The sequence below is a fragment of the Ruditapes philippinarum genome, unplaced genomic scaffold (genome assembly GCF_026571515.1).
Source record: "Ruditapes philippinarum isolate M1 unplaced genomic scaffold, ASM2657151v2 ctg114_1_1_1_1, whole genome shotgun sequence".
NCBI classification, from domain to species: Eukaryota; Metazoa; Mollusca; class Bivalvia; order Venerida; family Veneridae; genus Ruditapes; species Ruditapes philippinarum.
In genome coordinates this window covers 36,745-52,840 of record NW_026859562.1, presented here as the reverse complement: position 1 = coordinate 52,840, position 16,096 = coordinate 36,745, and the positions used below count along the sequence as shown (strand labels likewise).

The following is a 16,096-nucleotide window of genomic DNA, read 5'->3' as shown; positions in this document are numbered from 1 at the left end:
ATATATTTATTTACAAATTGGAAGTTAAGTAATGGGGCTCTTTAATAAGACGACACTGTATATTGCTAAATATGCATGATTCAGGATTGAATAAAAAAAGTCTTTATCTGTTCAAGATCAGTAGCTAATTTTAAGTGTAAGAATATCTGGATCCATGCTGGTCGCAAACCCATTATGTTGGTTTTGTCGTGACGCGGCTCATATGTAAAACAACATTTGCTTTTTCGTTATCGAAGGGCTATGGCATTATTTAGATACGGTGTTGCACCGACAAAACTGGTAACCTTAACCAACCTGCAGAGCGGCTGAATGGGTTCCGCACATTGTCTTGTTCAGGTGAACATTTTAGCCACATTTGAAGAAAATCCTTCAAAGGGTATAGGATGTTTAAAGTGGACACGAAATTGTCTGGCATTTGACCTTTAATGTTGACCTTGACATTGAACATACACAGTTGCTGCATAGGTTTTGCACATTGCATTTTTGAGGTGAACATTTGAGCCAATTTTGAAGAAAAAATCATTCAAAGGGGGTACATGTTTTATTGGGTTTTGTACTTGTTTAATTGAGATTAACATTTAAGCCACGTATGAAGAACATCCTTCAAGGGATATAGGATTTATAGAGGCTTTAATTGCTTGATATATGATCCTCAAGGGTGACATTGGCATTGGACATCATCCAATTTATATGGTTGGCGTATGATATATCGATTTGATTTTCTTGGGACCGGGCTACGAAAGTGCAAGCACTTATTTCCAGTAGGGTCCTTACCTAAGCAGACTCTAGAGACAGCTATGAGATACAAGGGAATCCGGGACCCAGTCTCTAGCTCTTATTGAATAGATTCCTTGGTTCTTTTACATGCCCAGTGTATAGCACTGATACATGCGAGGATTACCTGGATTTCTTACCAGTACACCTCTAGTAAGGTGGGAAACACTGAAAGTGTTTCTGAAAAATCCCAAGGGTGTTACCCAGGATCGAACCCGGAACCTCAGGAGTGACAGTCAGTGATATCGATCTGTTAATGTTTGTTCAACTAAGGATAAAAAATAATGCAAAACTAAAGATGAACAAAAATAATTCAAAATTACCAATTAAACGAGATGTTTTCTTCTTTCTTTCTTTCTTTCTTTCTTTTTTAAATAATCTTTATTACCCTTGTTTGCAGAATATGTACATTATGTATACCTTTGACATTCCCCGGTCCGCCTTGCCCTAGTGGTTATCAAACTTAAAGTTTAATCTTTAAACCTTTTAAGCAGGCCTCTTTTTGCTTATATTTAAGAAATAATATAATAATATATCCCTAACAGACTGTGATTTTTTTTAACGCTGATTAAATTTCGGATGCGAGAGGGATATAATTCTGCGCATTCTTGGGACATATGATTTCATTACTAACACATCAACAAATAAATGCTGATTGATATCAAACTAAATTGTGCCTGACTTGTTTCCGTACTGATTTTTAAAGAGCATATCTTATTCAATACCATTGATTATTCGTTCCAATAATTCAGTAATTTAATGACAGCTTTAAAAAATGTAGGGGTGTTACACTTTTTAAACGGCGACGTACTTACCTTGTAAAATGTTTAAACGACCGTATTAAAAGAATTCTTAGATTAACTTTGTTTTTTTATGATAAGATTGCCCATTTTGTTTGTATTTTGTTTTACTGTACCGTACACGATAAATTCAACTAAAGTACAAATAAAATGTCATAATCTATTATAATTAAATAAAAGTAATGTTAAAATCCAATCTTGAATAAATGATTAAATAAACAAGTATTAATATATTGATTAAAGAGTGAACATTCTTGCATTATTAGACTAATACAAGTCTGTTTCCAATGTAAAACACAAAAATAATCAAAAAAATAATTCTACTTTCGTTTTAGATCTCTACTGAATACTACTTGATAATACATGACCAGCGATTTTTCAAAAACGATCACCTTATTGTTAATAATGCGATTAATTGTGTCAAACGTTTATAGGTGTTGAAGTTTTCTGAAAATAGAAATGCACAGCAAAGCAAAAAAAGCCTAGTAACTACATACGCAGTGTTTACTTCCGTGTTACAAGGGCTTTATCGCCAATTGTCAATGAATATTCATGTATAATACGTAAATATTATTGTATTAACCAGACATTAGATACACGTTAAATTTTATAATTATATCAACACGTTAAATTCATTGAAGTGCAGACAAAATCTGGAATGGAATATTACCTGACAGGTAAAATTTAAGTAAATATTAGCCAAACTTCTATACATGCAAATTGTTTACCATCTTTGAATGTTATCAAAATTTATATTTGATTTTATGTGACATTTAAAATCTTACATAATTGACAGTTAGAGGCATAATTATAGTAATCTTACTTAGATTTCCATATTATTGTTTTAAGTTGGTATCATTTATCCATGCGTTTGAAATAAAGTAAAATGAATGTCATTTTTGCAGATACCCCGTAAGTACCCTCTTAAATGATAGGCACGAGTTTATCATGTTTTGAAAAATGACCAGACTGGACGTTACAATGACTAAAGATACATAAATACATGTACATAACGATAAACAAAAAGAAATGTTAAAATTTGAATATGGATGTTATCAATGTTTACATAAACAGTTTTTGTAGCAAACAAGTACATGAGTTATCAATAACAGTCTGTCTTTTTTATTATTTTTATTTATTTATTGTTTGCATAAAAGTTAAAAGTTGCGTTACATGCATGTGTGCATGTTTAATAGACAAAACTCCCAACTTACTTCTGTAAGTTTGATCATTCTTTCTTTTCTGATTCTTTTCGAAAAAATTCAAATACAAATTAGATCGTGCTATCTAATCATTAACACGTTAAGACGATGTCCTGGCCTTAAGGATGTTTTGTGTAAATATGAAGTTCTCCATTTATAAATAACAAAGTTATAGCCAGTTACATAAAAAACAAATTTCATCAATTTGAGCTTGACGGTCAATTCAAATAATGGACAATGTCACATCTAAATTATTCAATATGTTTGTTTGGTAGCAAATCTTGTGTTTTTTGTTGTTGTTGTTGTTGTTTTTTGGGGTTTTTTTATTGTTGTTTTTTTCCAAGTATAAATCAAATCCGTACATAAATGACAAAATGATGACCATTTTACCAAACTGCAAGAATGTGACCTTGACGGTCAAGGTTAATTAAAGGTCAAGGTCATTTCAACCTTTAAGAAGGTCTTGCTAAAAGGTTTTTATGTCCAAGTATGAAGATATTACATTCATTAATTACCAAGTTACAGTCAATTATAGCAAAAATCAGTGAAAATTCAATAACTAAACCATCAAGGTCAGATCATTATAAGCCAAGGTCGATTTGAGTTTGATACAAATGAAGGTCATATCCTAAGAAATGTTGTAGATTAATATGATAATATAGATTATTATTAATCAAATGTTCTTTCTGTTGACCTAAGCAGACGGACTCACACTACGTAAACACTTGATTAATCCTAGTGATGGGAAGTAGTTAATAAATACCGTACGAAGAAGCATTGACAGCCCGATGGCGAGTTGAAAATCGATAGAGCGTAGCGATTGAGGTTTTTAAAAGCCACCCCCCCCCCCACACACACACACACGCACGCACGAACGCGCACTAGGGTCTGTAACTCTAGTACTCGTACGGTATCTTTTTACCTACATGCTCTTTTATTTTTCTTACCGAACAATAGGTTTTAATTCGGCATTTTCTATTAAATAATGTTTAACTTAATTAATGTTAATCACTTGAAACCTATAATTTATGTAGTTCATTATTAACAATCACAGACTCAACAAAGATACCAAACCACTACGCTTTTGTAAGTCAATCAAGCGTAACATGTATTCGAAAATTAACGTGCTTTTTCTGAGGGGTTTTATGTAAAACTTAGAACAAGGTGAAATTCTATTTCAAGCCCTTGAAAGAAAGACGGCAAAAGCACAGATGTATATTTAGCTCCATGGCAAAAGGTATGATCTTTTTTTTTAAAATGTAAAATAACATAATCATATACTTACAGCGGTTAAAATGTTACATATACCGGACATTTAAAAAGCATGTAACACTTAAATTGATACATATTTTATATATAACCAAATGCATGTTAACGATAAGTATATTATTTTTTAATAAAATATAAACGATCGTTTACAAAGGGCATCTATGAATAAATTCTTGTGAATAGAATCCATTACAGATTTTTACGCTTTCAGTGAATCGTTCGTTAGTATTTCCACTATTTATCTCTCCATATACATGTATATATATTTTAAATAAGATCGCATGTAGATAGTCCCACTCTTTTTATGGAATGAACGTTACAGGTAAAATCTAGTGGATATTTACAGACATTTTGTTTGAATCCACGTGTTGTTTATTGTTAGTGTGAAATAAAAAATTATATTTAAAGGAATTTTGGCAAAATGAAAACTTATTATAACATTCACTTGTTTACTCATTTATACCCTTGGATGAGCATAATGTCACTTTAAACAGTGATAAAGACCAAAGAGGAAGTAAAATATACATTACCTCTTGATTGTTTAATTTACGCGTATATTATCGCTTGGTAAATGTTTTGCTTTTATAGCCTTTACTCATTGACCGATGTTTTTCATATTTGGTAGGACTTAACCTACAGTAAGTGCAGTTAGGGTCACTTGGATTAATCTCAAGGTCACTAGTACTGGGAATAGATTTTTGGAAATAATTTTTTTTATTGACTGATGGATTTCGTAGTTTGCAGGTAGATACAGGGGTGATTTAATGTAGGGGCACTAATGTCAATGTAACAATTTAAGTGCTTAAATAAATATTTATGCTTTTACTTAAACAGCATTAATTTTATTCATTGACTGATGACCCATGTCATGTCTTTCATATTTGGTAGGTAAATATATTTGATGGTACTATCAAATTGGAAGGAGAATGTGGTCACGTAGGTCAAGGTCAGGTTTACGAGACTGATGTTCTTTACTTTTGCTCTTGCAGTTTCTATTTATTTACCGAGACTAATGTATTTACATGATACATTAGGTGTTCCTTATCTAATTGGGTAGTTTGTGCTTAAACAGTTTTTTGCCCCCACGTTAGTGGCGGGCATTTAGATTTACCCTTGTCCGTCCGTCCGTCCTTCCGTCCGTCCTTCCGTCCGTCCGTCCGTCCGTTCACTTTTGTGTCGCACGTAACTCAAAAAGTATTTGACCTAGAGTCATGAAACTTTACAGGAATGTTGATCAGCATGTGTAGTTGTGCACCTGGGTATTTTCGTCTGGATATTTTTAGTATTTTCAGAGTTGTTGCCCTTGACTTAGTAAAATTTTGCAATTTTCAACTTGTGTCGCATGTAACTCAAAAAGTATTTGACCTAGAGTCATGAAACTTTACAGGAATGTTGATCAGCATGTGTAGTTGTGCACCTGGGTATTTTCGTGTGGATATTTTTAGTATTTTCAGAGTTATTGCCCTTGACTTAGTAAAATTTTGCAATTTTCAACTTGTGTCGCATGTAACTCAAAAAGTATTTGACCTAGAGTCATGTAACTTTACAGGAATGTTGATCAGCATGTGTAGTTGTGCACCTGGGTATTTTCGTATGGATATTTTTAGTATTTTCAGAGTTATTGCCCTTGACTTAGTAAAATTTTGCAATTTTCAACATGTGTCGCACGTAACTCATAAAGTATTTGACCTATCTAGAGTCATGTAACTTTACAGGAATATTGATCAGCATGTGCAGTTATGCACCAGGTATTTTCTTCTGGATTTATTTAGTTATTTTTAGAGTTATTGCCCTTCATTTAGAAATTTTTTGCAATTTTCAACTTGTGTCGCAAGTTACTCAAAAAGGATTTGACATAGTCATTAAACCTTATGGGTAGGTTGCTCAGCATATTTAGATTTGCACCTGGGGTTTCGCTTGTGAATTTATCCAGTATTTGTAGAGTTATTTCCCTTGACTTAGTAAAAAGATTGACAGAACAGTGGCGCGGTGGGGGCACCCGTGTCCTATGGACACATTTCTAGTTTCTCTCCATTTTTGCTCTGTCTGCATTTATTGAATGATGTGCATTGAAATAAAATGGGCTTTATTTCTGAAAGCTATATTTTAGGAGTTATGCCCCTTTTTGCCAACATTAATATCATTAGTAGAATAATTTCAAAAACTATCAAAGCTATAAACGTATAATACTTTATTATCATGACGATACGAATTTGTATGATAATTGATATAAGCTTGATTGCAATACTGTTAGAAGTTATGCCCCTTTAAACGTTATATTTTATTATTGATATTGGTTGCCCTTTGCAGACGAGATTTACACCACATGCGTTGCTTCTTTTTGAAGGAAATAAATGATCTGAACACTGAACTGACGTTTAATGTCTAAGAAAGTCTTCTAATTTTTTGTATGACATTGCGCATGCGCATTATTTTGATGGAAGTGTTCTCATGACTTTTATGCCCTCTTCGAAGAAGAGGGGGTATATTGTTTTGCTAATGTCGGTCTGTCTTGTCTGTCGGTCGGTAGACCACATGGTTTCCGCTGATTATCTTGAAAAGTATTCATCAAAAAGTCTTCATATTTCACATAGTGATTGGTCATAACTAGTAGATGGCCCCTATTGATTTTTGGGTTACTAGGTCAAAGGTCAAGGTCACAGGGGCCTTAAATGTCAAAATGGTTTCTGCTGATTATCTTGAAAAGTATTCATCACAAAGTCTTCATATTTCACATAGTGATTGGTCATAACTAGTAGATGACCCCTATTGATTTTGGGGTCACTAGGTCAAAGGTCAAGGTCACAGGGGCCTTAAATGTCAAAATGGTTTCCGCTGATTATCTTGAAAAGTATTCATCACAAAGTCTTCATTTTTCACATAGTGATTGGTCATAACTAGTAGATGACCCCTATTGATTTTGGGGTCACTAGGTCAAAGGTCAAGGTCACAGGTGCCTTAAATATCTCATTATCTTGAAAACTATTTCACAAAGTCTTCATTATTTTTCTTTTTTCCATAATTGAACACTTCCATGTACCCATTTATGGCAAGTTTCTGTAACAAAATTACCAATTATGTGAGTCAAGGGCTAGAAAGGGGGCATATGTGTCGTTCGACATTCTTGTTTATAATGGCTATTTACTTCATCTTAACCAATATGATAATATATCTCTCAAGCGACCTTTCCATTTAGGTTTCTTAAGACAAACCCTTTTGGAAATCCTCATTTAATGTTGCTATGAGTGTTGTCACAACTTTTTTGAATGTACATTTTAATTTATGCCCCACCCCTAAAGAAAGAAAGAAATAAAAATGTGGAGAGGCATATAGTTTTTAAAGCGTCCAACCTATCGTCCGTCGATTCTTCCGTCCGTCCCATCCGGGCGAAAATACCAATGGTCTATAACTTCATTTCGTCCATAATTTTAGTTAAAACAAGAAGGAAATCCCATAAACCGACTGGTTTATGTGGTAATTTTACTGGTTTATGGGGAAAAATGCCACATAAATCTCAAAGAAAAAGCACATAAATCCCAAATGTTGGCACGTTCGTTCTTTTGTCCGAACTTTTTCGAGTCCATAACTTTGTCATTCATGGACGATTATTAAAATAGATTGTATAAATTTGTAGAACATTATGGCAATGTGTCATTGCAACATTAAGGTCTGACGCTCAAAGGTCAAGGACACACCCTGACTTCAAAGGAAATGTTTGATAAAAATGAACTGATGTACGTGTTCAATCAACAAATCTGTCATTGATGGATGGATTTAAAAATTATTATACTTTAATATGTTTGACATAATGACGACGTGCAGTGCGCAAGACTCAGGCCACTACCTCAAAGGTCTAAGTCCAAGGCAAGGTCAACAATTAAAATGATGATGGTTATACAATGTCAAAATTTAACATTGTTAGTTGAACTTACTTTGACACTGAGCTTTAAATTACATTGACCGTCAGGGTCAAATTATTTAAATTTTGGTTAAGTTGTCATAATTTTAATATTTATGTACTGATTTTATTTACACACGGACAAGACAACACTTGTGACCAAATGGACATGTTGAATAACTTGTATATCACCTTGACCTTTAAATTATCATGACCGTTAAGGTCAGATGGTTCTTTTTTTAAGGATTTGTTTAAACCGTTAATTTGTTTGCTTTTAAAAAAATAGATCCTCTATAAAATGCTAGAGGCATTTTGTAGTACAAGTGGTTTCTTGGTATATGTTACACATTTACATTTGTGGATACGAGTGGATACCAAACTAAAAATACTTGATCTTGACCACTGAAATGGCGATTTAAAGTGACAACTGAATTGGCTGCCAAAATTGTTTATCATAATGGATAATAGATCAAATAATATTTGGCTTGAGAATGTCGTATATGCTTGAAGCGTAATTATCTTGTTATTTGGCTGGAGACAGTGGTCTAAAGGCTTTAGACTACCAATATGCCATTATGAAAACTCATGATTATTATCATCATAGCAACACAGGATATCAGTAAATGTTAACGTTTATGGGTCGTTAAATAATATCTGTATGTATCTGGATAGGGCCTTAAAATTGAGATTGAAATATAATCCTGTGGATGCTCACGCATTTTCAGCTGATAAATATGAAGGGTTTGTGGGCTCTCTAGAACAAGCCTCATACACTCACAACTGAGCTGGAACCAATTCATTGAAGATATGGTTGTTTGACAATAGTAAGGGAAGATGAATCAAAATAAAATATATCTAAGCTGCAGAAGTATTTCTCTCTTTTTTGTGTCGCCTCTACGGATGTATTCAAAAGCTGATCTGACTTTGATTACATTTGACTTATTTTTTTCAGTTACAGCTCTGAAAACGTCAGTATTCATAATTATGTTTTGATAAACTTGGGTGGCCGGTTTCTAATTTTCAAAATCTACTGCACTACTCAAGGCTCAAAGTACTAGCAATAACTTTGACCAACCTAGGTCAAAATCAAATGAGATCATGACATGATACCCTCATAACATAATTGTTCCGCAATGGAATCCAAGAGTCTCTCAATAAAGAGGCTCTCAATAAAAGGCTTAAAATCAAAAGGAATGCGTCCTAAGGTGTCTCCAAGCCAGTCAATCCTTATTTATGTAAAATCACGGATTTAACCCATTACCCGATATACGCGCCTTTTAACGCCCTTTTCACCCTCCCCCCCCCCTTTATTGTTTTATCAAATGGTGAAAAAATGCCTTATTAAGGCTCCCAACACGTTTGAAGGGGGCGAGGGGGCAGTCCCCCTCATTGCCAAGAAAGTTTTGGACTTGTGAGAGGCTTAAAATGACCCCAGATCGATTATAAGGTAACGTGTAACGAACGCTGAAAAGCATTTGACTCTATCTCAATCCATTGAGAAGTTGCAGCACTTTGAAATCAATTTTGATTGAAAAAATCAATGCAAAATAGTCATTTTTGGCAATTTTGAGATGTCCCCTCGTTGCCATGGTAACAGGAAATTTAAGCCTGGGCATGTTGTTACAAAGGCAATGGTCCAGTCAACATTTGTGCCAAGTTTGATTAGTATTGGGGCAGTTTTTATAGTTTTACAGCAAGCAATTTGAACTTGTAACGGGAGACTTTTCAATGAAAACAGCCATTTTTCACAAAATGCCCATGAAGTAATGGGTTAATAAAACTAAATCAATCTACAAAACAACAATTCTTGTTCAAATTTATATGTAAGGCCATGTTTAAACATGGAAAAACGCGATTTTGGGTAATTTCAGGTATTTTCATCATTTTCTGTTAACCCATTATCCGATATACACGCCTTTTAACGCCTTTTTCGCCCTCCCCCCTTTTATTGTTGTCTCAAATGGTGAAAAAAATGCCTTATTTAGGCTCCTAACACTTGTTTTTGTTTGAGAAATGTTGTTTTAAAAAGTGACCACCTTTTCGACGCGGCCCCCAACCAAAAGATACATCAGGGGGTTGCCAGGAGGGGGATGTGGCCCCTTTGTTTGGGGGGTTTGAAGGGGGCGGCAGTTCCCCCTCATCGCCAAGAAAGTTTTGGACTTGTGAGAGGCTAAAAATGACCCCAGATCGATCATAAGGTAACGTGTAACGAACGCTGAAAAGCATTTGACTCTATCTCAATCCATTGAGATGTTGCAGCACTTTGAAATCAATTTTGATTGAAAAAATCAACGCAAAAAAGTCATTTTTGGCAATTTTGAGATGTTCCCTCGTTGCCATGGTAACAGGAAATTTAAGCCTGGGCATGTTGTTACAAAGGCAATTGTCCAGTCAACATTTGTGCCAAGTTTGATTAGTATTGAAGCAGTTTTTGTAGTTTTATAGCAATTTGAACTTGTAACGGGAGACTTTTAAATGAAAACAGCCATTTTTTTACAAAATGCTCATGAAGTAATGGGTTAAATTCCCAAACCTGACTGCTTGGTTATATTCATTTCTTACTGACTTTTATTCGTTTTCATCTTTAACCGCGCCTTTGACACTTCCTTGAGCAGTATGAAATCAGTAAATAACATATCGATTTATCCAAGGATTATCGCCTTATCTGAAAAATACTGCTCTATTAGCACATAAACAAATAAATGGGTACTTATTGTACAGAGCGATATCAAATACATATGAGATCATTGAGAGCTTTATTGTATAACAAAGTTAAGTTCTTTAAAGATTTCAGTATCAAATTCATACAGTACACGCTGTACTGTCATATAATATTAGTTAGATAACGAAATGTAAATATACCTTACATATTATAATCATGCTTTTGCAAAAAAAAAGTTAAACATATGATCTTTTTGACTTCTAAATTCTTGCAAAGCCATTTTTCTATTGGGTGAATCATATAATTTGATCATTTTCACCCTTAGAATAGGAGATATATAATGGGGCTAAAAAATATGGCAGCCTCGGTTTGAGTGGTAATAGACGATTTAAGTCAATTCATAAATCAGTTTGGCGCAAACTGCACAAATATTAAATATAAACTGTGTCCCTTGTTTTTACAGGTCTTTAGACGCAAGAACAGAAAACAGGCTGCGAATGAAATAATCAGAATAATTTCTTTATTGGGAAAGAAACACCAAAAGAAATCTAACCTTTGACAGAAAGATTCCCAGAAATATTACCGATACATAAACGGAGATATGGCAGAGGCAGGTAGTCGATCCCGAACAGACAGACAGGTAAGATCTGCGTAGTTGTAGCAGCCAACACGTTACTGTCTCATCAGTCGTAACCTTTGGGCCCTTTCCGCCAAACTTCGGATAAGCGCAATTCGTTTGCTGTCTGATATGGTGAAATGATGTATCTCGTAAAAAGATGCGTATTAATAAATGAATCATTTGCATTTAAGGTAATCATGTCTTCTATTCATGAGGGAAGTTGCATATGCATATAAGAGAATGTGTTTTATTGATCACAGAACATTACTTCTTTTTAGCACATGTTATCACCTTATGGTTGAGCAAATACTTTTTTTTTAGGTAATAAGATGGTAAACCGTAGTGATTGAGTTTATTATTAATTTGAAATTTCTCAAGCATTTCACAGCTCACTATTTAGTGTTCGCGTTCCTGTATTTCCCCAGAACATTTCAGACTTTAACGTAACTTAGATGACTTTCTTTCTTTCAATGTTCAGTTGCATTTCGGTTTCACGTTTTAAAATACACGTTTCTTAATTTCCCATTAAATGTCGGACATGCAGGAGTGGTACAATGTAAATATCAACCTTTCTGCATCCTTATTTTAATGATACTGCATAATGTTTTTTATAATCCCATAAAACATCCTGAACGATATAATTCTGAAAGGCATTATTTTGGTTTAAGGCATATCATGCCTCAGAATCGAACAGATTTTTCGTTCTCTATAAAGCACATACACGAGATTTAGAAAGCTTAAATAATGGTTTAAGAGCAGGATCCATACTTATCACCTGAAGAAAGTAGCACTCAATGTAAAATTATTTGTCATAAAAGTAGCAAATGGTAAACAAAGAAGTATTAAGACTTTCATACCAAATAATTAATCACTATGATTGCACAAACTGCCAAAAGGCAACAGGAGTAAAAGATAGTTTAGGTAATTGGCCAGGTAATTGGCCAGTAGGTAACGTTTTGGAAACTGTATCAGGACACCGAAATTACAACAAAAAAGTTTTTAAGTAAAATAAAAGCAGCGGACCTTTAACGTTTGAACTGAACCTGGCTTTACACTGATCAAGAGTAATCAATATCGGATACGTCTGCATGAACGTACGCTAGCGAATTACCTCGAGACACGCAGATAGGAAGCTCAGCAGGGAGCCAGGTTCCAAATATACCAGCTCCAAAGGTACCGCCCCCCCCCACACACACACAGACCCTTCCCTGTGTATCCGTGTCTAGAAATTACATGTTTTAATCTATAGAAATGAAATAAAACATGAAACAGAAAAGATGTTTCTAACATATGACTATATTTAAGGGTAATGTCTATTATCAAGAGCAACTAGAACTGCCACTGCCATGGCGTGAATACCCCCGCATACCACTTTGTCAGAATCAACAGTGGCCATTTAAAGCCCTGCCAAATATGAGGTTACTAAGCCAGTGCATTGCTAAGTTATGTATTCTACATGCTTAAAATGTGAAAATCAATACACTGCGGACAGGTATTCTTAAGCATTTGAGCAGACAAGCTTATTATATTAAAATCCCTGTGACCTTGACTTTTGACATAGTCACCTAAAAATCAAAGGGGTCATCTACTAGTCATAAATAACCTCAATACTAAATATGAAGAATGTTCAACAAAGCATTCTTAAGCAATTGAACGGACAAGCTTTTTGAAGTCAAGGCCCCTGTGACCTTGACCTTTTTTGACCCAGTGACCTCAAAATCAATAGGGATCATCTACTAACCCCGATCAATCTAAATACCAAATATGAAGACTGTGGGTCAAAGGAATCTTAAGTTATTGGGCGGACAAGCTTTAAGAAGTCAAGGCCCCTGTGACCTTGACCTTTGACCCAGTGACCTCAAAATCAATAGGGATCATCTACTAACCCCGATCAATCTAAATACCAAATATGAAGACTGTGGGTCAAAGGAATCTTAAGTTATTGGGCGGACAAGCTTTAAGAAGTCAAGGCCCCTGTGACCTTGACCTTTGACCCAGTGACCTCAAAATCAATAGGAATCATCTACTAACCATGATCAATCTAAATACCAAATATGAAGACTGTGGGTCAAAGGAATCTTAAGTAATTGGGCGGACAAGCTTTTTGAAGTCAAGGCCCCTGTGACCTTGACCTTTGACCCAGTGACCTCAAAATCAATAGGGATCATCTACTAACCATGATCAATCTAAATACCAAATATGAAGACTGTGGGTCAAAGGAATCTTAAGAAATTGTGCGGACAAGCTTTTTGAAGTCAAGGCCCCTGTGACCTTGACCTTTGACCTCAAAATCAATAGGGATCATCTACTAACCATGACCAATCTAAATACCGAATATGAAGACTGTGGGTCAAAGGAATCTAAAGTTATTGGGCGGACAAGCTTTTTGAAGTCAAGGCCCCTGTGACCTTGACCTTTGACCCAGTGACCTCAAAATCAATAGGGATCATCTACTAACCATGATCAATCTAAATACCAAATATGAAGACTGTGGGTCAAAGGAATCTTAAGTAATTGGGCGGACAAGCTTTTAGAAGTCAAGGCCCCTGTGACCTTTGACCCAGTGACCTCCAAATCAATAGGGATCATCTACTAACCATGACCAATCTAAATATCAAATATGAAAACTGTGGGTCAAAGGAATCTTAAGTTATTGGGCGGACAAGGAAAAACCGACGGACGGGACGACGGGCCGGACGGACAAGCTGATTCCAGTATACCCCCCTTACAACTTCGTTGTGCGGGGGTATAAAAATGTCTCAAAATAGATTACTTCTTTTGCTTAAATCGTGCTTTAAATGACTTAATGGTAAGTTTTTCCTATTATTCTATTATTTTAAAATAAACTTCATACATTTTATTCAGTATGGTAGCAAAATGTATCAGAAATAACAAATGTAGGTATGCTAATTTCACAAGTTTATTCAACAAAAAGAAAACATATTTCTCATTATGGAAGAGCTTCCCATACATTTAACTATAAAACAAAAGATTATAGAAATAACAAAAGATGTATTACTTAGCGTGGAAGGGTACATACGAAATACCGGTAGGGCCATTTCAACTTCATGAATTCCCGATATCATCTTTAAAAACTAACAATTTTAACTTCATGATACGAAATTCACGAATTCCCGACTTTAAGCTTCATGAATTCCCGATGTCAAGTTCACGGATTCACGATTTCAATTTCAAGAATTCACGATTTCAACTTCACGAATTCACGATTTCAACTTCACGAATTCATCTGCGAGATGTTTTTGTTGGATATTACCATGAATATTAATTACCATTTCGTGATGTCGTGAAGTTGAAATTGTGAATTCGTGAACTTGAAATCGGGAAGTCATGAAGATGAAATCGGGAATTCATGAAGATAAAATCGGGAATTCATGAAATTGCCATTTTCTCCACCGGTCTTTCGTAGGTACAGTACGTCATGTAGTCCACACGCAAATATTATATCTATTGTAAATGATCAACATTGTTGTATGGTTTACTAGGGTAGCACAGTTGACGAAATATTCAATTGTTCAATTTGCCACAATGAAATGGAAGATTCGTCAATAACTCTTTGTGGACATCGATTCTGTACTGAATGTATCAAGAAGTGGATAAGGCAGAACCAGAGTTGCCCACAATGCAGACAACCTGTTACCCCCAAAACCCTTGCCGAGGACAAATCGTTTAAGGAATTTAAAAGTAAGGATCGTTTGTTAAAAAGACTAAACCGAAATTAAATATTAGAAAGTCTGAATATCAAAACATATTAACATTATACTCTGAGTAGCTTATAATATTTTTGTGATCTCATACTCGATCTACTCCATTGGTAGGATACTACGTCATCGCGCACCTGCAGCATGCTCCCGATTGGACTATTTTTTGTCGACTCGAAGGTAACAATTTTTTTTATTCCATAGATCTCTTCCGAGTTAATTTTTTGACAGTTTGGGCTTGAATTTTACTTGCTACGTATAATCAGCGAATGTGTCAGTGTTGTTTCCTTACTCTAAGATTTTACACAAAGATTGTTAAGATCGGTATATGCGCTGAAAATCGAGATGCTAGTGTGATTTTTTCTATACAATACGAAAGTAGAGTAAAATACCTTTTATTTTTTAGTCATTTTTTCCATATAATTGATTTTTGTCAACATTTTTGATGTTTGGATGATATTAAGTTTTTTTGGGTTGTAGAGGGGGAATGGGGGTATAATTTAATCATGGCCACTCACCGAACACCTGTATAGTCCCGATTTGGAGCATTTTGCAGATGCGCGAAGACTGATCCCCATCTTAATGTTGTTCAGATATGGACTTTTGTTAGGAAATAGAGGCACTATGGTGGCTGATTTGGAACGCTTTTGTGCGTCGTGTTGGCGTTAGCGACAACAGGACAAAGCGCCAAACAGCGCGTTGTCGGACTTTCGTCTCGTTGTCCTGTCGCTAACGCTGTACGCCAAACGGCGCGTGGTCGTGCGGCATGTTGTCGCGATGTCACATTGTCGCTCGGTTCAAATCGAAAGAATGGCTTGTACGCCAAGCGACAGGGCGACATCACGACAACGCGCCACACGACAACGCGTCGTTTGGCGTGCTTCGTTAGAGACAGGACGATAGCGCGACAACGCGCCGTTTGGCGCTTTGTCGTGTTGTCGGTAGCGACAAGACGAAAAGGCGATAAAGATATCGACAAAACCAAGTCAGCCACCATACGATACACCTAATATGAATTTCCGATTGCTCTTGAAAATCTTTAAAAAAAGCTCTAATATTAATAGACTTGATAGTAATGTAAAGTGTTTTAATGAATTCACAAGGTATTACTGTGAAGTTCATGTAAAATACATGCTGCAAAATATAATTAAGC

General features: G+C 35.2%; 1 protein-coding gene across 5 annotated transcripts in view; it reads left to right on the top strand.

Annotated features, from left to right (window-relative positions):
• The first annotated feature begins 2,039 nt into the window (after positions 1–2,039).
• Positions 2,040–16,096, top strand: part of LOC132756999 (myosin heavy chain, clone 203-like) — a 36,054-nt gene continuing 21,997 nt past the window's right edge. Inside the window, exons 1-3 of one of the 5 annotated variants that reach the window (XM_060748161.1) lie at positions 2,040–2,251; positions 11,069–11,245; positions 14,728–14,926. In XM_060748161.1, coding sequence (XP_060604144.1) covers positions 11,207–11,245; positions 14,728–14,926 — 238 coding nt within the window. In that variant the 5' untranslated portion in view covers positions 2,040–2,251; positions 11,069–11,206. Of the gene's footprint in view, positions 2,263–3,878; positions 4,014–4,557; positions 4,684–11,068; positions 11,246–14,727; positions 14,927–16,096 lie in introns of those variants that run through there. The other 4 variants (XM_060748163.1, XM_060748162.1, XM_060748165.1 and 1 more) reach the window with 4 other exon arrangements.